Source organism: Manacus candei, unplaced genomic scaffold (assembly GCF_025592945.1).
Source record: "Manacus candei isolate 608988 ecotype Guabito, Panama unplaced genomic scaffold, ASM2559294v1 h1tg000117l, whole genome shotgun sequence".
Lineage (NCBI taxonomy): Eukaryota > Metazoa > Chordata > Aves > Passeriformes > Pipridae > Manacus > Manacus candei.
Genome location: NW_026138165.1, coordinates 522,902 through 546,616, shown reverse-complemented (window position 1 = coordinate 546,616; position 23,715 = coordinate 522,902). Strand labels below are relative to the sequence as shown.

The following is a 23,715-nucleotide window of genomic DNA, read 5'->3' as shown; positions in this document are numbered from 1 at the left end:
GTCCTCACTATCAGTGCTGCAGAAGAAAGAGCTATATTTCCTATTTTAACATTAGGAGCTATACATCAGAATGTCATTGTCAAACCTGTAGACCATAACGTCTGGGCAAACTATGACAGTACTAGGAACAAGTGGCAATCAATTAGTACAGAAGCATGTATCCCTAAAGGGCAATTAGGTTATATTTGCGAAAATGCCATTGTAGAAGCTGAAGACCTATGCTTAGATGCTGAAGACAGTGTATGTACCTTTGAAATGCTTCCACACAATAGAGCCCGATCACAAGTATTCTATATAGGGAATGGATGCGCTTGCATTAGAACCGCTTGCAATGATGTTACTATAGATAATTGTCATGAAGTGACTAATGATACTAACTTTTGCATATGTAACTTCACAAAAGTTATAGGTTGTGACTTTAACGACACCGCTCCCATAACTACACAGCAGAAGCTAAGTATACTTTATATCATGAGATACCCAAGCTACAGATAGGTATGGATACTAAGCTTCTCAAAGAAATGCTCATACATCCTGACATGAAGAAGTTAGTTCAAAAGGTGAACCAAATGGCCCAACGTATACTGTGGCAAGTAGAACATAATTCGAAAGGTATAAAGAATATCCTAACAAAAGTTGCACAAGTTGGTCAACATCACTGGTGGGATATCTTCACAGGATAATCCCCAACAGCAGCACAAGTTTTTCACTACCTGATACACCCAATATTAATTATAACCATGACCATGCTCCTGTTAACCCTCATGAATATATGCCTGTGGTGTAAGATAAATCCATGGTCAAAAGAACCCAAATAATCTGGGCGATGGTACAAGCATATCAATGCCCTCTAGGATTAGAACTTGACGAAAGAATTCGTAAGTTTTAGAAAAGGGGGGAAATGAAGCCAGGTAAAACCTGGCAAGTGAATTTAGTAGAGCAATGTGAGGATTAGAGAGAGTTAAACACAAGATACAAGCTTTGAGCAAGGCATAGAAAACTTAGTATTAAGAAATAGCGGAGGCAATAAATTCACTGGAATACAGGACACTCTGACATGAGGGAACATGGGCATGAACGGGGAGAACTAGAAATGCTAGCACACACAAAGAAGGACATATGGAAGAAAACAAAGGCAGATAAGAAAAGAGGCAAGCCAAGAAACCAGGAACTTCTACCAGACATTGGAAATCCCTGCCAAATGCACAAGGAAACTACCCAAATGAGGGAAGGTTCAAAAGTTTATGAGGAGGATGATGAAAGGACATTGGGTTCATGATGAAGGAAGACAGGAACTACCACCGAAGTTCTCCCCAAATTAGAGACCACGCCTCTAACTCTGCCTCAACTCCGCCTGTTATGAATATTAAAAGTAGATGTTGCAATGTAATGAATATTCATAATATGTGATGCAATTGCTTGGCAAAAAGTGTATAAAAAGCTCAAATTGTAAGTTTCTCGTTGGAGCAGTTTGTCCAGGGCGACCTGGCTGCTTCCCGACCGTGAAAATAAATACCTCCTGCTTATAGACTGAAAACTCTGAGCAGTTCCCCTGCACCTTCTTTGGGGCATAAATTTGGCATCACTACTGAATATGTAACAGTTCTCTAGTTGGGTGGGGCTCTTTTTTTTGCTTTGTTTTGTTTTGTTTTTTAATTAATTTCTTAGCAGCTGTATCAGGGAGAGTTCAGAATAAACAAAACCAATATTTATTAGCAAAAGGTGGCCAACAAAACGAAAAAAACCAAGAGAGAGGAAGGAGGAGAAAAATAAGCCCTCAGTATGACTCCTCAGTCCCCCAGGTGTTGCTTCTGTAGTTATCTCACTGACCCAGAATGCCCAGAATTGCCCAGAGCAGAAGCTGCATTCTGGGAGAGTCGGCAGGCTCACAAGATCGCAGCGTCCCCGCAAAAGGCAACGTTGTCCTTTCATGTGAAGCTTGTGTCTCCTGAGCACCAGCCATCTGCTTTTTACCCAATTAATTGGTGAGGTCTGCCTGGGCAGGTGTGGCCAGCACCACCCAGCCAGAGGCCTTCAGTCCCTGCCAACGTTCTGGAAGTGGTGCCCCTTCTGTGCATGCGTGTCCTTTGCAATTCCCCCCATGCTTCCATGCTGTACTTCAGGGGGCCTTTTCTAAATGAGTCTGGGGGCATACTTCATCCCCCTCCTCTTCACTTTCTTCTTCAAATGCCCTTGGAAGGCCATCAGCCAATAATAAGACACCAATTAATTGCAGTTTGTACAAAACGCTTCCTTCAAAGACCAAGTTCCAGTTTCTCAGTGTTTGTTTTCTCCTAACTTGGCAGGAAAAGGAAACACTCTCCCAGGTGGCTGGGCCAAAGACAGACCAAAAGTATCAACATCTAACACAACCCTGATACACCCACAAAGAAAAAGGGAAATTTCATCAGCCTGCTTGTGGTGCATTGTAGTGTCCCTCCCCTGAGAAAGCTGGTGCAGAACTTGTGGGCCTTCACTTGGTGTTGTCACTGGGGCAAAGTGGGACAAGATGTGTTTGAAAGTTTCTTCCTGCCCTGCTGTGTGCTGCCCGTTGGCTGGTGGAGGAGCAGAGCAGAAATTCACTGTTGGCATCTGGCAAAGCAGCAGGAGAGAGCAGTTGTGAGGGGGAGAGGGGGTGAGGTGTCTGCTCTTCAAGAGAGACAAGACAAAGGAGTTGGGGAATTGTCCTGGAACTCTGGCCTGGCAGGCTTGGAGCGCTGGGTGGGCATTTCTTGAGAGCTGTGGTGGCCCCACTTCCTCCTGAGCCTCATTTGATGGCAGTGTGTCCAGAGGCAGCCCGGCTCCAGGCTGAAGCAAAAAGCCAGAGCGGGTGATGCGGGAGCTGCTCCAGCGCCTACCGCAGCCTCCGGCCCGATGGGAGCGTCCCGGGCCCTGCCCCGGGCGCCCTGAGGCGGGGCAGTGCCCACTCCCGCCGGCCGCCCTCACAAGGCCCAGGCCGCCTCCTTGCCACAAGGCCCAGCAGGGCCGCCCTCACACCTGCCCCGCCCTGCCCTGTCCCGCCCGGCCCCACCCTGCCCCGTGGCCTCTGTCACACCCCACGCTGACGTGCTGAGCCTTCCACCAGCCATTGTGACGCCACAGGCGCCAGTCGGGCACGGCTTTGTTGGTGCCCGCAGCCGGCGCTCAGAGCTGCTGTAGCCTCTCGGGGAGCAGCAGCACATCCCGCTCGGGGAGCATTGCGCGCCTGCATCGCCGTCTGGGCAGCTGCAGGCCACGACCACTGCGCAGGGCGACCTCGTCTGCCTTGTGCTTCATACCCTGTGCCCGTCCTTATTCTCGCCCCTTTGTCACCCTCCCCCTAAACCTCGCCCCGTCCCATTCCTCATCCCCACTTGGCTCCCGGCAGCCCGCCGGGGCCTTCTTGCCCTTCCTGCTGCTGGGAGCTCCAAGCAGGGCCATGCCGTGGCTTCTGAGCAAGAAGCGACGGCAGTCGCCCTCCAGCAGCCCCAGTGGGCAGCCCTGGGCTGCCACCAGCTCCAGCAGCGCCTCCCAGCTCCGGGAGCAGGGGCTGGGCAGGCTGCACCGCGCGGCCGCCCGCGGTGACCTGGGCTGGCTGAGGCGCTGGCGCTGGTACGTCAAGGTAGTCGGCATCGACAGGCCAGACCAGGAGATGCGGTGAGTTCTGGGCCACGCTGATGGCACACCTTGCCTGCTCCTGAGCCAAGCTGCAGTAGTCCTCGGCAGCCCTCTCTTAGGGACAAGGCTTGAAAAGTGACATTTGCCCTGTCAGCTGGGACAGGGAACTCTTGAGCTTTTCACTGCTTGCAGCTGCCGCCCGGGCTCCAGCGCTGCTGCAAACGCGTGTTGCCCACCTGCCCCTTGGCCGTGCTCTCTCTGCAGGGCTGTTCTGCAGCTGCTCAGCCCTCACCTGTTCTCTTCTGCCCTCTGGCTCATCAGGGCAGGGTTGCAGCAGCAGCAGCAGCAGCAGCAGGAGCAGAGTCCGGGCAGGGTCCCCAGAGTGTTGGGTACAGACACAGCTTGGGCTCGTCCTTTGTCTGTCTGGGTTAAGAGAGTCTGTTTAATTTTCAGGACACCTCTGCATCTGGCTTCAGCCAATGGCCATGCAGATGTCGTCAGATATCTGCTAAGGAAGAACAGCCAGCCCAACCTCGCTGACAGCTTCAAGAGAACGGCCCTGATGAAGGTGTGTGCAATGCCTTCTGAGCTTGGAGGTGGGGCTTAGTGCTGGGGTGTTAAAGGGGAGGTGTCTGGCAGGATTCCTTGCAGGGCAGGGCCATAGAAACACACCTATTGCAATGGGCACGGCACAGCCTCTGTTAGCTGATCTTTGAAGATGGTCTTCTATGGCAGCACTCAGGAGCTGAGGGAGTTGTGACAGAGGGGGATGAAAAGTTGGAAGCCTTTCCCTTTTGGTGTGTTGTTGCCAGGCAGTCCAGCAGGAGCAGGAAGAATGTGTTGCTGTTCTGCTGGAACACGGTGCCAACCCCAATCTGGCAGACGCTGACGGCAACACTGCCCTTCACCTGGCTGTCCTCTCTAAAAACACAGCTGTAACAGGGCTGTTACTGGAGCATCATGCCAACAGTGATGCTCAGAACCAGGTAACCTTGGCATGTGGCTAAAGCTGCTCTTTCCAACAGCTGCAGAGCTTGTCTGTGTCTTTCTAATGGGGATTCTTTCTCCTTTTAGTGGGGATTTACCCCCTTCGAACTTGCAGCCTTGCAACAGCATGAGGAGATTCTGGAGTGCCTTGTGAACAAAGCAGCTGACAGGCCTGCTCAAGCCCAGGGGGAAAGGTGAGGGCTTTGTCAGAACAGCACCCGGGTGTTCTGGGTAGTCTGCAAGTGTGACCCAGACGAGGGGCGTGGCAATGAGCTGGGAAAAAGAAGGAGCAGCCCCGTGGAAGCAGTTCCCCGTGGGACTGGTAAATGCAGGTCTGCTCTTGGCTGCTCTCCTACCTCAGGGGCTCTCATCCTTTGCCCGCTGAGGTCTGCAAGAAAGCCTTGTCTGTGGTGCCCTCTCCCCACCCAGAGCCAGAGCCCCGGGGAAACTTGCCAGTAGCTCAGCAGCGTGGCTGCTCTGCAGGCCAGGGGGGTTTAAGGCACGGCAGAGTCGGTGCGTTCAGTGCTCTGAAGGGAAGCGTTGGGGGAAAGAGAACCAACACTGTCCCAGGGGACACGAGGGGCTCCGAGCACACAGAAGGAGAAAACTTCCTGCCATGGAGATGGTCAGGGGGTCAAATGGCTTGCCCTGGTGCAGCCACATCTGTGGGGACTTTGAAGAGCAGTGCAAGGAACCCTGAACAGCATGGCCTGAGCTGGTAGCTGAGGCTGCTTTAGGGAGGCCCCTTGTAAGAGAAATTCTCCAATGCTTCCATGGACTTGGCTTTGCTTTCCCGGAGCTTGTAGGAAAGGGGGGAAGAGCTGTTTTGGGAGCAAGCAGGGGAAAACTGATGCAGGATCAGACATGTTTCCGATGAAATTTTGCATGCTTTAGGACTGCTCTTGTGGTTCCTGGAAGCCATGAGGCTCACCTGGAGGAAGATAATCTGCGCTTGCAGGAGGAGCTGGACAGGGCTGGCGCGGAGGTATGGAAAGCCTGTCCCCACAGGGAGAAACCTGGGGGTGCCTGTTGCTTCCTATCCATCCTGAAAACGGACAAAACAGTGTTCAGTGTGTTCATTGGGGAGTAGAAGTGAAGCTTTGAAGGGACTTGAATGGATTGCAGTTCTTTGGGCAGAGGGGATGCACACAGACATGCAGCACCTGAGTTCTTCAGCAGCAGCTGGCTCCTCTCTGGAAAAGCTCCCCTGACAACTGTGGATTCTTCCCGTGATTTTACAGCTGCAGGAGGAGGAAGAAAAGCATCTTCAGTCTGAGCATTGTGTTCCTGACTTGAAGACTGCCTTGGATGACAAGGAAAGAGAGGCAGTAACTTCTTCCCAGGAACTGCAGGACCTCCTGTTGGCATCTTGCGAGACCAATCCGACTGTGAACCAACTGGAAGAAGACGCGCAAGAGTAAGAGAGGAACCCAGTGAAGCGAGGGGTCTGTGGCTTTGGGGATTGGGTGGAAACAGGGGGAGAGTCAGTGGGATTTTGAAGGACACTTCTGCTGTGGCTTCTGTTCCTTAGCACAGTTTGTCTGGCATTGGCTTTTCTGGTAATAAAGCTGTATTTCTTCTTAAGCTTTGCAAGTGAGAACAGCAGATTGGAAGCCACTGTCCAGCAGCCAAGCGAGAGCGTTGAAGCCCTTCCGAGAGCCCTGCAAGCCTCTGCCTCAGTAAGCTGGTGCTAAATTTGCCTTTCTGTGACTCTTGAGCCTAGTTGCCTATTTCTGTGGGGCAACTGTCAGATGAAGTTTTCCTGGAGAGCCTGGGGAGCTCAGTTTCTGCCTTCTCCTCGGCAGAGGCTGCTCAGAAAGCAGCCTGGTCCTTTCCCCAGCTGCTACAAAAGCCCTGAGGGTATTTGGTGTGCTGGACACTGGAGGAATTCTTAGATTCTAAATTAGGAGTTTCATCATGAGCTCCAAGGGACCCAGAAGTATTGTTGCCAGAAGTGTCTCCCAAATTCTTAAGTAGGTGTAAAGTTTCTTCTTTCTGTCGGGGAATCATTCAAGTGTTTCCTAGGCTCGTTTCCAGTAGATGATAAATACAGTTGCCATGGCCACCCCCTTGAGAGGTTTTCCCAGAATTCACTGCCTTTAGAGTTTCCTTTTCTTTTATTTTTCTGTGTCCAGGGTGGTGAACTTTCCCAGCAGATGGACATGGAGCCTGGAACAGGCATGCAGCTCGAGGCCCCAAACCAGGCTTTGCAAGAAGAGCTGTCCACTCTGCTTGGGAAGTGTGAACAACTGGAGAAGAGCAAATGTCAGCTGCAAGAAGAGGTGACAAAACACCACCACCATTTGGAGACTTTGGTGCTGGATGGCAGCCAAAGAGAACAGTGTACAAGAGAGGTGGCAGAAGGAGCTGACCAGGAAAGAAGTGCAAAGCTACAAGAGGTCAGCCTCGTTTTGCAAGTAAGTGAATTTCTCCCCAGTGTCCACAGGCTCTTCATTAGGAGCTTTGAAGCAGAGTGCTCATTTGGGCTTCTTTCCCAATGAAAAGAATTGTTTGCCCTGGTAGCTCCTGGGTTCTGCCTTGATTGCTGCTGGGAGTGAGGAGGCAGAGCCGCCTCTCTGAGTAAGGCTGGGCCCTTGAAAGTGGGTGTGTGCAATTTTGTGCTGGGCAGAGCTCTCTTTTTCTTGTGGTGGTTGAAGGTGCACTGTCTCCTTCAGGCACAGGCAGCCCACCAGGCCCCACTAGGACAAACTGGAGACATTCATTGTGATTCCATGAGAATCCAGTTGGAAGAAAGAATTAGAAATCTTGAAAGTGAATTGGACAGGATCAAAAACACCCAAGAAGAGAGTGCTTCTCGTAAAGAAGCAACGCAGGGAGAGATGGGGATGTACAAAGAGCTGTATCTGGAGGAAGTTAAAACCAGAAGATGCCTTGACAAGAAACTGGAAAGGTAAGTCCTTGCTTGTTTGGAGTGGTAATAAGAGAGTCCTTTTTCTTCCTGCATTTTCCTTGGAAATCCATCTTCTTCATCTGGCCAGCATTATTGCCCTCCATTGGCCAACAGGGTCTGATGGAGTTGCCAAGACACTCTCCTTGATATTTGAAAAGTCGTGGCAGTCAGGGGAAGTCCCAGGTGAGGGGGAAAAGGGAAACCCACTGTGCCCATCTTTGAAAGGGGTAGAAAGAAGGGCCCTGGGAACTGCCAACCTGTCAGCCTGCCCTCTGTGCCTGGGGAGGTGATGGAAAAGATCCTTCTAGAAACTCTGTCAAGGCACGTGGATGACAGGGAGGTGATTGGAAGCACCAGCACAGCTTCCCCAAGGGCAAGTGCTGCTTGACCGACCTGGTGGCCTTCTAAGATGGAGTGACTGCCTCAGTGGACAAGGGCTACCCATGTCATCTCCCTGTCATTCTGGGAAGCCTTTGACACAGTCCCCCACAACATCCTTCTCTCCAAAGTGGAGAGAGACAGATTGGATGTGTGGACTGTTAGATGGATAAGAAATTGGGTGAACAGTGCCATGCAGAGGTGGTGACCAATGGCTCAGAGTGCTGAGGGCCATCAGTGCCGAGTGGTGTCCCTCAGGGGTCTGGACTGGGCCCAGTGTTCTTTAATCTCTTCACTAATGATCCAGAGGAAGGGTTGGAGTGCACCCTCAGCAAATTTGCAGCTGACACCAAGCTGAGGGGTGTGGTTGACACAGCTGATGCCATCCAGAGGGCCCTGGACAAGCTGGAGAAGTGGGCCCATGGCAATCTGCTGATGGTTTACCAAGAGCCAGTGCAAGATGCTGGCCGTGGCTCAGGGCAGCCCCTGTATCAGTGCAGGCTGGGGGATGAAGAGGGGCAGAGCAGCCCTGCCGAGAAGCCCTTGGGCTGGAGGAGAGGCCGGACATGAGCCGGCGATGTGCGCTCGCAGCCCAGAAAGCCAATTGTGTCCTGGGCTGTGTCCAAGGCAGCGTGGCCAGCGGGTGGAGGGAGGGAGGGCATTCTGCCTCTCTGCTCTGCCCTTGGGAGAGCCCAGCTGGAGTGCTGCATCCAGCTCTGGGCTCCTCAGCACAGCAAGGACCTCCAGCTGTTGGACTGAGCCCAGAGGAGGCCACCAAGGTGCTTGGAAAGATGGAGCACCTCTGCTAGGAGGAAAGGCTGGGACAATTGCAACACTTCAGCCTGGAAAAGAGAAGGCTTTGGGGTGACCTAATTGTGGCCTTTTGGGGTGTGAAGGGAGCCTACAAGAAGGATGGAGAGAGTGCATTTAAAAGAGCAGGTAGTAAGAGGACAAGGGGGATTGGCTTCAAATGGAAAGAGAGTAGGTTTAGATTTGATCCTAGGAAGAAATTGGTTGCTGTGGGGGTGGTGAGGAACTGCAACAGGTTGCCCAGAGAAACTGTGGATGCCCCATGACTGGAAGTGTTCAAGGCCAGGTTGGATGGGGTTGTGAACAAGCTGGTCTGGTGGAAGGTGTCCCTGCCCACAGCAGGAGGCTTGGAACTGGATGATCTTTAAGGTCCCTGCCAAGCCAAGCCATTCTAGGCTTGGATGCTGTCTGTGCTGTTTCTGTGAGACTGTGGGGGAAAGGCTGGTTCTTCCTGTGTTTCATGGTTTTCTTGACTAATTTGCTGTGCAGGCTGGAAAAGCTTCTGAGGATAGAGAGGAGGAAACTCCGGGCTAATGAAGAGAAAGGAAGTCAGTCCCAGCTGGAAGAAATGAAGAAGAGATATTCTGAAAAGGTCAAGGAAGTTGATGGATTCCAAAGAGAGGTGAGCTGTGCTCTGGGTGGGGCTCTTTGGTTGTGGTGTTCCTTCTTTTGAAAACTGGGAGATGCTTTCCCTCTATTTCTTGTCATGTGGATGTTTTTATTCCCTTGGCTGCATTTTGGATGTGATGGGCTTTTCTTAATGCTCCTCCTGCTGTTCCAGTGGGAGATGACTCGAACTAATCCAGAGGTAGTTCTTCTGGGGAAAGATGCAAATGTTGAGGGCAAAGCAGTAGGTGTAAGGGCTGATGGAGGCCAGGCTGTCCTGCAGAGGAGGGGCAAGCCAGGAGTGGCAGCCAGCCTGGCAGGGTGCGTGAGCTCCCGGGCCAGGGAGCCGTCCCACAGGCCCTGAGCAAGAAGAGCAGAACAGGCCCCCTGACAGTGAGCGGGGTCAGCCAAGAGTGCAGATCCCTCGGCTGGGCCTGAGGGATGGGCAGGTCTGCCGTCCTGGCAGGACATCACGTCCATGGGCTGAGAGCAGTGGGGCCCAGCTGAGGCCTGGCTGCAGCTGGAGGGAGGCTGTGACAGCGTCCTCTGGGTGTGACAGATGAATTGCTGCCCTGGCAGAGAGGGGAGGAACAGCACTGTCACTGGCAGGGCACCATCAGCCCCTGAGCCCTGTCTCAGGCACGAGCTGAGCAGGAGGCACTTGAGGCTTTGCTTTTCTGCACAGTGTTGTTGCTGCCCAGGGCCCAAGGAGGACAGGGGCCTCCCAGGGGAAAATCTGTCCCTTCTTGCTCACAGGGAGCTGTTTCAGCCCATCCTGTGGTGGGGAGCCAGAAGGGCTGTTCCCAGCAGTGCTTTTGAGGCTGCTCTGCCTGTGCAGCAGTGGCACAGAACCTCTCATCCCTTCTCCACTCGTCACTCGGATCCGTTGCTAAAGCGGCGTCTGTCAGAGTCACGCCTGGGTTTGAAGGCATCCCTGTAGAATGGCTTCCTGCCTTTGCAGTGATTCCTTTGGAGTCCAGAAGCGTGGAGGATTTTTGCATGAGGAACTCCAAAAGGCTGGGAAGCTGAGGAATCCTATGAGAAATGATGGGAAAGCTGTTCTTGCTGGAAAAGAAAAGCCTGGTTGCACTTTGTGTCTAGTCCTGAGCCAGCAGATGATGAATAAAGTCTCCCTGGGCACCCCCTTTTGGGGTTTGCCCAGAATTCACTGCCTTTACACCATGCTGATCTCCTTTTTTATTCTTTCTATCTGCAGGTTGCTGAACTTTCCCAGCAGTTGGACAGGGAACGTGAACAGTGCACGCAGCTGGAAGCCAAAAATCAGACTTTGCAAGAAGAGCTGTCTACCCTGCGTGGGGAGTGCGAGAACCTGGCCATGGACAAATGCCAGCTGCAAGAAGAGCTGGCAAAACTCCACCATCATTTGGAGATCAACGTGGTGGATCGCAGCCAACTCGAACAGTGTAAAAGAGAGGTGGAAGAACAAGCAGACCAGGAAATAAGACAAAAACTCCAAGAAGTCAATGAGTTTTTGCAAGTAAGTGAATTTCTCCCCAGTGTCCACAGGCATTTCCTAAACTTCTCTTGTGGCCATGGTTTTTGGTCTTTTTCTTTTGCTCCTGTATTCTGTGGGTTAGCTTCTGTCTTTGCTGAAGGCAGTGGCAGAAGGCAATCTGGTTGGGCAGGAGTGCTGTCATGGGTGTGGAATGTGCCGGCAGGTCCCTGAATGCAAAGGCTGCCCAAGGCAGATTCCCACTTTGCAGTGCTTGGGGGGATCTCTGTGCACTGCTCTGCTTCTCACTGCTCATCCTTGAATGGGTTTGGCAACTTGCAGCTGTCATGGCCAGACCTACAGGTGCTGCTTTGTCCTTGTAGGGGGTGAAAGTGCTCAGAAAAGGAGTCACTGAAATTCCAGGGATGGGAGGGAGGGGGTGGAGGTGGAGGTGGAAGCTCTTCTTGTCTTTGAAGAATCCCTTTGGACATGCCCTGTCCTACAGACCCAGTGTCTCTTCATTAGGAGCTTTGAAGCAGAGTGCTCATTTGGGCTTCTTTCCCAATGAAAAGAATTGTTTGCCCTGGTAGCTCCTGGGTTCTGCCTTGGTTGCTGCTGGGAGTGAGGAGGCAGAGCCACCTCTCTGAGTAAGGCTGGGCCCTTGAAAGTGGGTGTGTGCAATTTTGTGCTGGGCAGAGCTCTCTTTTTCTTGTGGTGGTTGAAGGTGCACTGTCTCCTTCAGGCACAGGCAGCCCACCAGGACACATTAGAAGAAATCAGAACCAGTCATGTGGAGTCACTGAAAAAACAATTAGAAGACAGAATTAGAGATCTGGAAAGTGCACTGGGAAGGACAAAAAACAACCAAGCAGAAAGACCTTTTCAAAAGGAATCCACCCAGGCAGAAGTGGACAAGTACAAAGAGCTGTATCTGGTGGAAGCCCAAAGAAGAAAAAGCTTCACCAAGAGACTGGAAAGGTAAGTCCGTGCTTTTTTGGACTGGTAAGAACAGACTCCTTTTTCCTCCTGCATTTTCCTTGGAAATCCCTTTTCTACATCTGACCAGTGTCAGGTGTGAAAGCAGACACTGGCTTTTGTGGGGAACGTTCCTTCAGACCCTTCCCTTCCTCAGACCTGTCTTCCTTTCTCTTTAGAGTTCCAGCAGTAACCCCACAGCACCACCACTATGGCATTATTGGTGTCTTTTCAAGTTGAGGTTGTTTTAGCAGGCAGTCTTTCTGCCAGTCTCTACTCTCCTCATCCTGTGGGTGACAAAAAAGATGAATCTTGTGCCCTTTCCTGTTTGAATAAGGAGAGGCCTCTGGGAGAAGAGAGTTGGATTCTTGAATCCAAAATAAGGCGGCTCTTTCTTGGCTTCTGTTTTGGCAGCGGGTCTGAGGGTTGAGCTTTCCTTGAGAAGGCCAGGGTAGGCCAGAGTTCTTCTGGAGGTGACACTGGCTGCTCCTTGCACTTGGTGTGATTTCTTAGAAACAGGCCCTGTGAACAAGCTCAGATCAAAGGATGTGCTGGTTTTGGACGCTCTTCATGCCCTTGGCTTTTAGAAGTCGAGTAGTAGCCAAGGCTGTGGAGGGTAACTTTGCAAAAACCTTCCTGCCAAAGATGACTCTGTGTGTGCTTGTGAATGTTTCAGAGCTACTGAGAGACTTGCAGTGGCCAACACCAAGCTTTTTTTGGAGCGCCACAGAAGCAGATCTGCAGTCCCAAGCAGCGCTGTCAGCGGACATCTGACTGCAAGTCCACTTCTGGATTCACCTGGCCTGGGACATCTTGGCATCAGTTTGGGACTGAGCAGAAGTCTGGCTCTCAGAACACCACCCAGACACCTGTGGTAAAGCCCAAGACTTCTGCTCATCAGGTTTGTACAGATTTTCCAGAGTGGTCAAAGGCCAAAAAAGATTGAAATGGAAGCAATGAGCTGTGGAACTCCATTCTTTCCCAAGAGAAACTGTGGGCAAGAGCTCTGTGGCACAGGAACCTCCCACCTAAGTTCTACCCTAAATTTACACGTAGTAATCTTCTGTAGTCTGTGGGGTTTGGCAGGAAGCCAACTCCAACAGGCTACAGATGGTTTTGGTGTCAGAAGTGGGATTGTTTTGGTTCCTTTGGTTTTGTTGTGGGAACGTTGTCTGGGAAAGCTGCCAAGAGCAGGTTTGTTTGTAAACATCCACCATTGTTTTGGGACACTCCTGGGAGAGCTGCCAAGAAGGATTGTGTTTATCTAAACATAGCTTTGTTTAGGAACAAGGAGAAAGAAAAATAATAACAATGACCTTTTTACTATTTTTTTTCCTGATTCTTGCTGGTTTTGTGCCTGTCCTAGGACATCCTGTAAGGGACCGTTCAGATGGATGGAACAAATTGCTTCCTTTCCTTAATTTCGACATCCACGACCTAGTAGCCAGTTTCCTTAATGGTGGCCTTCAAGGTTTGGTAGCAAAGACTCCAAGATCAGCTCTAACCCACCCCTACATTGCTCAGTGACAATGATCCTAGTGGTGAAGGCAGCGAAAATGCTACTTAAAATTGGAGAGGTGGTGCTGCATTGGTCCCCTTGTTGTACGAAAGGAATCGCTGGAGCTTTGGGGACAAGAAGTGCCAAGGGCCACGACAACTGTACACAGGCAACAGTATCGGAGGAACCGAGATGCTGTGACCCCCATCCATACATCCAGTACATCCATGACATCATTGTGTGGGGGGACACAGCAGAAGAAGTTTTCAAGAAAGGACAGAAGATCATCCAGATTCTCCTCAAGGCTGGTTTTGCCATCAAGAAGAGTAAGGTCAAGGACCCTACCCAAGAGATCCAGTTCCTAGGGCTGAAATGGCAAATGGACGACACCAGATACCAACAGACGTCATCCACAAGATTGTAACAATGGCTCCACCCACAAACAAGAAAGAAACCCAAGCTTTTCTGGGAGCCATTGGCTTCTGGAGGATGCACATCCCAGAGTACAGCCAGATGGTGAGCCCTCTTTCCTTTGTGACCCGTAAAAAGAACAATTTCCAGTGGGGTCCTGAACAACAACAAGCTTTCAGGCAGATCAAGCAAGAGATTGCACATGCCGTGGCTCTTGGAGCAGTCAGGACAGGACCAGATGTAAAGAATGTGCTCTACTCTGCAGCTGGAGATAAAGGTCCCTCCTGGAGCCTCTGGCCAAAGGTGCCTGGTGAGACGTGAGGGCGACCACTGGGTTTCTGGAGCCAAAGCTACAGAGGTTCTGAGGCCAATTCCACCCCTGTGGAGAAGGAAATCTTAGCAGCCTATGAAGGCATAGGAGCAGCTTCAGAGGTAATTGGTACCAAAGCACAGCTCTTCTTGGCACCCCAGATGGGACCCCAGCATGCAAAGTGTAACTAGATAAGGGAAAAAGGGGGTAGGGTTTATCCATTTTAGGGAAAGGGTGGCCAAAAAGGAAATACTGCAATGCAGCAAACTTTGGCCAATCAGGGAGTGGAGTCTAAGGATACAGACATCAAGGGGATTTTTCATCAAACAATTTCAGGGGACAAACAAGGGAAAAACTTCAAGAAATGTTAAGACACAACCGTAAAACTCAAAAGGCTTTGGGTCTGAACTTCTTGACAACTTCATCCAGGGCTTTCATCCTCTGGAGGGTCACACATTTCTTGTTGTCTTCTCCAGCTTTCAGATTCAGCAATGTCCTCACTCCCGACAGACCAGGATCCCCTTTCCAGAGTAATGGAGGAGCACCGTGATTTTTTAATCCAAAATTCCCAGATTTGAATGAAATGCTCTGGAAAGGCTCTGGAAATCATTTGGTGTTCACAGTGAGTCTCTGGTTTCCCATCCCCTGCTTCAGATGTGAAAACATGTTCCTTGCAGTCGGAATGTAAACTCATCAACTCCATTAAACTTGAGCACTATATCCCATCATCCAGATCATCAATGGAGATGTTCACCAGGAATTGCTGATCACTGGCCTCCAGCTGGATGTTGCACTCCTGATCACCACCCCGGCCAGCAGATTTCAACCAGCCTGCTGTCTGCTCATCCAGCCCATACTTCATGGGCTTCTCTGTGAGGGAGCCCTGTCTGTGTCCACTAGTACACACATTCATTTTGATTTTAAACAATCAAACAGAAGTGAGTGTTTTAACAGCAGAATTATTTTTCAAAGGGAAATAGAAGGGTAAGAGTTTTTAATTTTAATTATCATGTTTTACATGATACTAATTGACCTCTAGTAGAAATGAGACAGCACCTTAAGAGACAAATCTACATTCTCTATTTATGCCTCTGAATTACAGATATGGCTTTGATGGAACGAGTGCCTTCAAGCTCCACTGGCAGGCACTGTTTGAAAACTATTTGGGTGATTTTTGATAAAAAATGAAAGATGCAACGGCAGGAAGCCATTCAGCCATCCCTGACAAGGGAGGTCCACTGTCAATTGCTGGGAGGGCCCCCACCTGTTTCTTTTAATGGTGCTCCCAAACTCCATCTCTTGGGCCTCCCATCCCATCCTTTTTGGTCCCCTCAGGCATCTCCTCTCCAGCATCTGCTCTGTGTCTTAACCATGGTCCCCAAATATCCTCCCATTGATCATTCCCAAAGTTTTTCTTTCCATCCTTCCCCTCAGACCTTTGCCTTTCACCCAGGCCACTGTCCTGGTACCTCCCAAGGCCATTCCTTGCCTCACTCTCCACTCCCAACCATCTCCCAGTCCCCTCGTTTTTGTCCTCCTCCATCCTCCTCCTCCTGTCCCCACCAAGCCTCTCCCTTGCAGTCCCCATGTCCCTACACTTGAATTCCTTTCCCCTCCCCTGCATCCCACACAGGGCCCCTTCAACACCCCAATCCCAGTCCCGTGGGCTCCCCAGTTCCCCCCAGTTCAGCATCTTTGGGTCCCCTCCAACCTCCCCCCACCCTCCCTGCAGGCCCTGAATTCCCCTGGCTCTCCTTGTCTCCATCCCCACCCTGGGCCCTGCAGGAACAGGGGTTGGAGGTGAAACTGGGTGCAGTGGGAGCGGGGGGAGCAGAAGGGATTTTCCCCCTCAGATGGGGGACAGCCATGGGCTGGGGGGGCTGGGGACACCCGTGTCCCTCCCCCAGCCCCACAGGGACCAATCCTGAGCAACCCTTTGCTCTCCTTGTCCAGGCACTCTTGGCAGGAACCCAAAATGATCTGCAGGAGGTGAGTGGGCCAGGGGGACTGGAGGGCATCCAGTCTGGGAACTGGGAGACACTTTGGTCCCCCCATCCCTCACTGGCTCTGGGGACATCCCAGTGACCAGACAGGGCTCCTGGTCTCTCTCCACCTGCATTTAGTGGACGTTGGGATCCTGAAGACAGCTCAGGTGGGTACCAGGAGTTCTGCCTGAGTCGGGTCCTCCCCTCACATGGCCATGACACTCCCGGCCATCCCAGTCTGACCCAGCATACCCCAGTGCACCTTCCCCAAGCATCCTATTTCTTCCCCCAGACTCCCAATACATCCCACTGCACCCAGTGTGTCTCTGAGCCTGTCTTTGTCCCCAGCCCCCTGTAGTGGAGAAGGTGGTGGGTCCTGTTGGTGAGAAACGCGTGGCTGCATCCCTGGATGGCTGAGGTGAGCAGTGCCTGCAGGGAGAGGGGTCAGGACAAGGCCCCTCTCCTGTTGCAGTGGACTTTGGGGGTGATGTTTGTGGCTCTGTCTTTCAGGACTGGTGGTGACACCCGTGCCCTGTCCCCCTCCAGTGGCATGAGGAGATGATCATCCCTGGAAGAACCCCCTGATTTCCCTCAGAGCCCAGGGGCATTTCCCCTGAATGATCAATAAATGCCTTCAGCAAAGCCACTCTGCTTGATCTTGTGTGTGTGTTCCCATCTCCATGGGTGTGTTCCCATCTCTGTGTGTGTGTTCCCATCTCCATGTGTGTGTTCCCATCTCCATGTGTGTGTTCCCATCTCCATGGGTGTGTTCCCCTCTCCATGTGTGTTCCCATCTCCATGTGTGTGTTCCCATCTCCATGTGTGTGTTCCCATCTCCGTACCTGCATTCCCATATCCCTGTCCCCTCCTTCTCCAGCCCCTGCACACCCGGTGCCTCTCTGGCCGCTCCCCTGCCATGAACAGAGAGGCTCAGGGGGCTCCTGGGGGTCTCTGCACACGAGATCCCCTTCACCCCCTCCATGTGCATCCTGAGCAGTGCAGGTTGGGGCATTGTGGAATGTCCCTCCTGGGGGCTGGGACAGGCAAGGGGCACACAGGGCAGCCCCTGGAGCACCTGGACCTCCCCTGTGCTCTGGGAGGGATGGGAAAGGGGATCAAAGGAGCCAGCGGGTGTCAAATGCCCCCAGATCTCAAGGGCCAGGCTCGGGGCTGAAGGGATGGAGAGCAGCCCTGCATCCAAGGCCATGGGGATAGTGGGGGATGAAAAGCAGGATGGGAGCCAGCAATGGGAGCTCACAGCCCACAACCCCCCGTGTCCTGGGCTCACCCCACAGCGTGGGCAGCAGGGTAGGGGGATTCTGCCCCTCTGCTCTGCTCAGCTGAGACCCCCCTGCAGTGCTGCCTCCAGCTCTGGGCTCCTCTGGCTGTCTGCAACGCACCCACCCGCAATGGCAATGGCTTGGGGGGATTGTCCTGTATGATGGTTTGAGCCACCACAAAAATCCAAAATCGAATTTCCAGGCTTCCCCCACCCCTTCCCACAATTTTATCTCAACACCGAAGAGAAACTTTCAGACAGACACCTCTCTGGGGGGCAAGGAAAGTATATACATTTATTACTATGCAAATAAATACTATACAAGCTAAAACAACTATATATATATTAACTTCAGTTATTGTGCCTTGTTCTGCCCATACAACCCTTGACCAAAAGGGTCACTTTGTCTTTCCTGGACTCACAGCACTCCATTTTCATGGCTAAACACCTTGGAGAGGGCCCAGAGATGGCCCAGGAAGGAAGGGGGGGGGGGGGACCTCGAGCACATGAGCTGTGTACAGAGGCTCACAGGTGTGGAGACAGAGGACAGAACAGGAGTAGCCTGGGAGGGCTTGAAGGGTGGCCTCAGAGATGCTGGAGCTTTCCTTCCTATTGGAAAACAGAATGAGAAAGAAATAATGCCACAAGGGCAGCTGGGGAGGTGCAGACTGGACAGGAGGAGAAAGGAATTTCAAGTCAGGAGCAGCGCTGTGCTGCAACACAGCTCTCCTGACTCTGCCTGTGCACTGAGCCTTGGGAATGCCCAAAGCTCTTCCCTCTCTCCATAAAAGGTTTGGTTCCTCATTATCCTTCGGTGTTGGGGGGCACCTGGAATCTGGCAGGGGCAGGGGCTGCTCTGTTCGGCCTTGGGCTCCTCCAGCTTCAGCATCACTGGATGCAAACACTGCCCCTCCCAATCCCCTGAGCTGTGCACAGTGTGTCCTGATTCTCTCCAGGGGCCTCCTGGCATTAGGATCAGCCTGAGCAATGTCACAAGCAGTGTGGGCTGTATTTGCTCCTGGTATGTTTTATTCCATTAATCCAGGTCCTGGGAAATGCATCAATAGTCAGGAGACAGAGGAGCTAACTAAAAAACTAAACTTTTATTGGAATAAAGGGAAGAGTCCCTTCTAATACTCGAGAGGATCCATCAAGAAACACATTCTGTTCATGGACCATCTGTCAAGTCCCTTCTACCTCGTGTTTGGAGATCTCTTATTTGAATATGGTTGTGAAGTGTCTCTTTTTTGGGGTCTTGTTCATCCCTGTTTAAACAAGAGGCTGGATTAAAACTTTGTCCACTTTGGATCTCTATGTCATTTTGTTCCCTTAAACAAGTTCTGTACTGCAATGATCGTGCATTAGTCATCCATTTTTAGAGGCTTTTTCTTTTAACAGTGCCGTAACCTGCTGTGGGACTTTAATAAATGTCCTCCTGTCGTTAACTTTCTAGCCTCAGTTACCATTTGGGCAGTAGCAGCACAGCTTTGGACACAGTTGGGCCCTCCCCTTACTGCTGGATCTAGAAGCTTGGAGAAATAGGCCACTGGCCTACGAGAGCCACCGTGGTCTTGTGTTAGCACTCATTTTGCATGTCCCTGTTGAACATCTCCATAGAATTCAAATGCTTTGTTCAAATCTGGAAGAGCTAAAGCAGGGGCTTGGATTCATTTCTTTTTCAATTGTTGGAAACTTTCCTTCTATCAAAAACTGTCCTTCTCAGCCAGGGCCCACTGAGCAATTTATCAAGGGTTCTGTTGTGGTGGGCCTGTGACATCCCTGGCAATCCATCCCCGTTACTCTACTGCTAAACCAATTAGGACTGTAGTACAACTTTTGCAAGAACAGTCTTATTATTACTTATACCAGGCAGGAAGTTTCCAGCACAGGATGAATTGTCTTTGTTTGTCTCCTTTATCTTGTGGTTACTTCACATGTCCTTGGAGGGCTCTAAATTCTGGATTCCATGTGTCCAGATTTTAGTTCCCCCAGGATTTCTTCATTGAAGCTTCTCATGGTTAGTTTGGAAAACTTAAAGTTTCAGTGGTCTAATGATCAACTCTGACAGTAACTGTCTGTGAAAACAAGCTTGGCACCAAGCTGACTAAAGTGGGAAATTTCTTGATCGAGGTGTTTGTTCCCTCTGGAGCCTCCTTTTGCTACGAGGGGATTTCTCTGATGGTTCCCTGTTGGCTTCCATTATCCCAGGAGTCCCTGACTAATCTCTGTGAGACATCAGCTGTGCTCCAGTGTGGCTGTTCCATCTCAGAGTCACCTCAGAGGGGCCCTCACGGGTACCTTGTCCCTCTGTTTTTCATGTTATCCCACAGAATTCCCGGAACAAGCCTGATCTTGTGCCCCTCCCCCATCATGTCCAGTGTAGAGCCCTGGGACACTGTGGAACCTCATGGAACCAAGGGGCCACTGTGACACCACAGGGCTTCATGGAACCCAAGGGACCCTGGGACACTGTGGGGGCTCAGGGAACCAAAGGGACCCTGGGACACTGTGGGGGTTCATGGGACCAAAGGGACTCTGGGACACTGTGGGGGCTCATGGAACCAAAGGGACCCTGGGACACAGTCAGGAGCCTCGTGGTGCCCAGGGCTGAGGAATCCCATGGGTGCAGGTGGCTCAGGGAGCAGCTGCAGTTGGAGCTGTGGGATGAGCTCTGGGTGAGGGGCCTCAGCCCAAAGGCCGTGAGCTGCTGACCCTGGAGCAGCCAAGGGAGAGGACACCTGGAGACAGGGCAGGAGCCCAGGACTCAGCAGGAAGAGCAGTTTGTGTGCTTGGAGTGTGAGGGGATAAAACCTCATAGAGTTTTTTGTTGGGGGTCCTTCTTTGAGGCACCAGCTCAGCCTGTATCTGTGTTTCTTCACAAGAAAGATTTGTTTTACTGTTTCTAAGATATCAGAGACTCTGCCATGGGAAACCTGGGGTGGAAGCAGTGAGGAAACCTGGTCTGACTGTGAGAGTGGGGGGTGTGGGGAGTCACAGGGGACCCGTCGGGTCACTGGAGCTGCTGCTGCTGGGAAGGGGTCTGAGTGTCAGCAGTGCCAGTCTGGGCTGGTGGGAGAGTGACTGCCAGGGAGTCCTGGGAATGGTGAGCCTGGGAAGTTCCCTTAAGAGTGTGAGGGGGATCTCGTGTGCAGAGACCCCCAGGAGCCCCCTGAGCCGCTCTGCTCATGGCAAGGATGCAGAGAAGGCAGAGTTACTGAACACCTTTGCACTGACAAGAGCAGCCCTCAGGGATCTCTGGCCCAGGAGACCAGGCTATAGGAATGTTGGAAGGAAGACATTGCCTTGCTCAAGGAAGATTGGGTCAGAAAACACCTCCAAAAACTCTACACCCACAAGTCCGTGGGACACTTGATGACCTCCTGTCACCAAGGGGACCCTGTGACACTGTGGGACCTCGTGGTTATCAGTCTCTTCCAAATGTTGTGTGCAACTACAGAGAGGCAAAACAGGGGAGCCTGAACATGTTGATCCAAACTATTCCCATCTCACCTGAAGATGTCCCTGCTAACAGAGGTCCTGTGTGTTCCCTATGCTCTCTGGGCACTTGCATCCTTTGAGAGCTGCCCATCACTGTGGTAGCCAAGAGCACAGGGCAGGGGATCCCCTGGAGGGGGAGCAGAGACATCTTTCCTAGATCACCTTGCTCAGAGCCCTACCCAACCTGCCTTGACTGTTTGCAGGGATGGGGCATCCACCACCTCCCTGCAAATGTGTTCCTGTGTTTCAGCATTCTCACTGTGAAATATTTCTTCTTTATCTCTGGTCTGAGCTTGCACTTTTTTAGTTTAACTCCCTCACCCCCTGTCCTATTGTGACAGGCCCAACTGAACCCTTTGCCCACCTGTTTCTAAAAAGCTGCCTTGAAGTACTGGAAGGCCCCAAGGAGGTCTCCCCACAGGCTTTTCTTCTGCAGGCTGAAGAGCCCCCACTCTCTCAGCCTGTCTCCATGCGAGAGGTGCTGCAGCCCTGGGATCCCCTTGGTGGCCTCCTCTGGAAGTGCCCCAAGAGGTGCGTGTCTTTGCTGTGCTGAGGAGCCCATGGAGCTGCAGGAGATGCCAGGGCTGGCAGGGGAATCCCCCCAAGCCATTGCCATTGCGGGTGGGTGCGTTGCAGACAGCCAGAGGAGCCCAGAGCTGGAGGCAGCACTGCAGGGGGGTCTCAGTTGAGCGGAGCAGAGGGGCAGAACCCCCCTGCCCTGCTGCCCACGCTGTGGGATGAGCCCAGGACACGGGGGGGTTGTGGGCTGTGAGCTCCCACTGCTGGCTCCCATCCTGCTTTTCATCCCCCACTATCCCCATGGCCTTGGATGCAGGGCTGCTCTCCATCCCTTCAGCCCCGAGCCTGGCCCTTGAGATCTGGGGGCATTTGACACCCGCTGGCTCCTTTGATCCCCTTTCCCATCCCTCCCAGAGCACAGGGAAGGACTGAGGGGCCTTGGCTGATTGTCCCTGACCCTCCCCTGCCCCGACACCAACCTATGCTCCTTGGGGACAGTGTTTGGTTAGTCCCAGTCAGACCCTGTTTCCCATTGTACCCCCAGAGCCCTGGATGCCCAAGGGACAGCCCTGTGTGCCCTGCACCTCTCCCAGCCCCTGGGGGGACACCCCATAGTGCTCCAACCTACCCTGCTCGGGGTCCACATGGAGGGGGTGAAGGGGATCTCCTGTGCAGAGACCCCCAGAAGCCCCTGAGCCGCTCTGCTGGACATGGGAACAGATACACGAGGTCACAGAGAGTGGCTTTGCTGCAGGGGTTTATTGATCATTCAGGGGAAATGGCCCAGGGCTGTCAGGGAATCAAGGGGGTCCTCCAGAGATGATCATCTCCTCATGCCACTGGAGAGGGACAGGACACGGGTGTCACCACCACTTCCAGTCCTGAAAGACAGAGCCCAAAATGTCGCCCGTGATGTCCAATGGGACTCGAGAGGGGCCTTGTCCTGACCCCTCTCCCTGCAGGCACTGCTCACCTCAGCCTTCCAGGGATACAGCCGCGCGCGTTTCCCACGAACAAGCCCCACCACCTTCTCAACTACAGGAGACTGGGGAGAAAGACAGGGTTGGAGACACACTGGGCTGAACTGGGATGTACTGGGAGCCAGGGGCAAGCAATGGGGTCCTTGGGGAAGGTGCCTCTGGGCAGAAACGGGGTCCAGGAGCTTGTGTGGTCCTGCCCAGGAGCACTGGGGGGTCCTGGCAAAGAGGCACAGCTTGGGAGGGGCTGGTCCTGGGGCATCTGGGGGAGTCCTGTGGTGTCAGGGATTGGAATGCAACAGGGGCCCTCGGGAAGTGGGTTCCTGGGAAAATTCTGGGGGGCAGGGGTGTTCTCTGGGGAGGCAGTAGGGTGCACTGGGGTATGCTGGGTCAGACTGGCATGGCCGGGAGTGTCATGGCCATGTGAGGGGAGGACCCGACTCAGGCAGAACTCCTGGTACCCACCTGAGCCGTCTTCAGGATCCCAACATCCACTAAATGCAGCTGGAGAGAGACCAGGAGCCCTGGTTGGTCACTGGGATGTTCCCGGTGCCAGCGAAGGATGGGAGGAACAAAGTGTCCCCCAGTTCCCAGACTGGATGCCCTCCAGTCCCCCCCGGCCCACTCACCTCCTACAGATCATTTTGGGTTCCTGCCAAGAGTGCCTGGGCAAGGAGAGCAAAGGTTTAAGCAGGACTGGTCCCTGTGGGGCTGGGGGAGGGACACGGGTGTCCCCAGCCCCCCCAGCCCAGGGCTGCCCCCATCTGAGGGGAAAAATCCCTTCTGCTCCCCCCGCTCCCACTGCACCCAGTTTCACCTCCAACCCCTGTGCCTGCAGGGCCCAGGGTGGGGATGGAGACGAGGAGAGCCAGGGGAATTCAGGGCCTGCAGGGAGGGTGGGGGGAGGTTGGGGGGGACCCAAAGATGCTGAACTGGGGGGAACTGGGGAGCCCACGGGACTGGGATTGGGGTGTTGAAGGGGCACCGTGTGGGATGCAGGGGAGGGGAAAGGAATTCAAGTGTAGGGACATGGGGACTGCAAGGGAGAGGCTTGGTGGGGACAGGAGGAGGAGGATGGAGGAGGACAAAAACGAGGGGACTGGGAGATGGTTGGGAGTGGAGAGGGAGGCAAGGAATGGTCTTGGAAGGTACCAGGGCAGTGTTCTGGGTGAAAGGCAAAGGTCTGGAAAGAAAAGCTTTGGGAACGATCAACGGGAGGATATTTGGGGATCCTGGGTAGGACACAGAGCAGATGCTGGGGAGGAGATGCCTGAGGGGACCAAAAAGGATGGGATGGGAGGCCCAAGGGGTGGGATTTGGGAGCACCATTAAAAGAAACAGGTGGGGGCCTTCCCAGCAATTGACAGTGGACCTCCCTTGTCAGGGACCTCCCTGGTCAGGTTCCCTGAGCATCTGGGGCCCTGGGCACAGGGAGATTTGCAGTGGAAGTGAAGAGAGGCAATAGTAGGAGGGAGAAGCTCCAGTTGCACTTGAGGTCCAGGAGAGCAGAGGATCCTCTGG

At 52.8% G+C, this 23,715-nt stretch overlaps 1 protein-coding gene across 6 annotated transcripts in view; it reads left to right on the top strand.

The window, feature by feature from the left end:
- Nucleotides 1-3,231: 3,231 nt before the first annotated feature.
- LOC127461967 (ankyrin repeat domain-containing protein 26-like) overlaps nucleotides 3,232-23,715 on the top strand; it is a 64,546-nt gene continuing 44,062 nt past the window's right edge. Inside the window, exons 1-20 of one of the 6 annotated variants that reach the window (XM_051770221.1) lie at nucleotides 3,232-3,636; nucleotides 4,051-4,165; nucleotides 4,410-4,583; nucleotides 4,672-4,778; nucleotides 5,479-5,569; nucleotides 5,826-6,001; nucleotides 6,170-6,263; nucleotides 6,720-7,001; nucleotides 7,260-7,495; nucleotides 9,173-9,305; nucleotides 10,506-10,787; nucleotides 11,485-11,720; nucleotides 12,394-12,618; nucleotides 13,084-13,731; nucleotides 13,892-14,058; nucleotides 14,413-14,558; nucleotides 14,670-14,920; nucleotides 15,039-16,088; nucleotides 16,214-16,339; nucleotides 16,432-16,561. In XM_051770221.1, coding sequence (XP_051626181.1) covers nucleotides 3,419-3,636; nucleotides 4,051-4,165; nucleotides 4,410-4,583; nucleotides 4,672-4,778; nucleotides 5,479-5,569; nucleotides 5,826-6,001; nucleotides 6,170-6,263; nucleotides 6,720-7,001; nucleotides 7,260-7,495; nucleotides 9,173-9,305; nucleotides 10,506-10,787; nucleotides 11,485-11,720; nucleotides 12,394-12,595 — 2,346 coding nt within the window. In that variant the 5' untranslated portion in view covers nucleotides 3,232-3,418 and the 3' untranslated portion in view covers nucleotides 12,596-12,618; nucleotides 13,084-13,731; nucleotides 13,892-14,058; ... (3 more) ...; nucleotides 16,214-16,339; nucleotides 16,432-16,561. Of the gene's footprint in view, nucleotides 3,637-4,050; nucleotides 4,166-4,409; nucleotides 4,584-4,671; nucleotides 4,779-5,478; nucleotides 5,570-5,825; nucleotides 6,002-6,169; nucleotides 6,264-6,719; nucleotides 7,002-7,259; nucleotides 7,496-9,172; nucleotides 9,306-10,505; nucleotides 10,788-11,484; nucleotides 11,797-12,393; nucleotides 12,619-13,083; nucleotides 14,059-14,412; nucleotides 14,559-14,590; nucleotides 14,610-14,669; nucleotides 14,921-15,038; nucleotides 16,089-16,213; nucleotides 16,340-16,431; nucleotides 16,562-23,715 lie in introns of those variants that run through there. The other 5 variants (XM_051770224.1, XM_051770220.1, XM_051770222.1 and 2 more) reach the window with 5 other exon arrangements.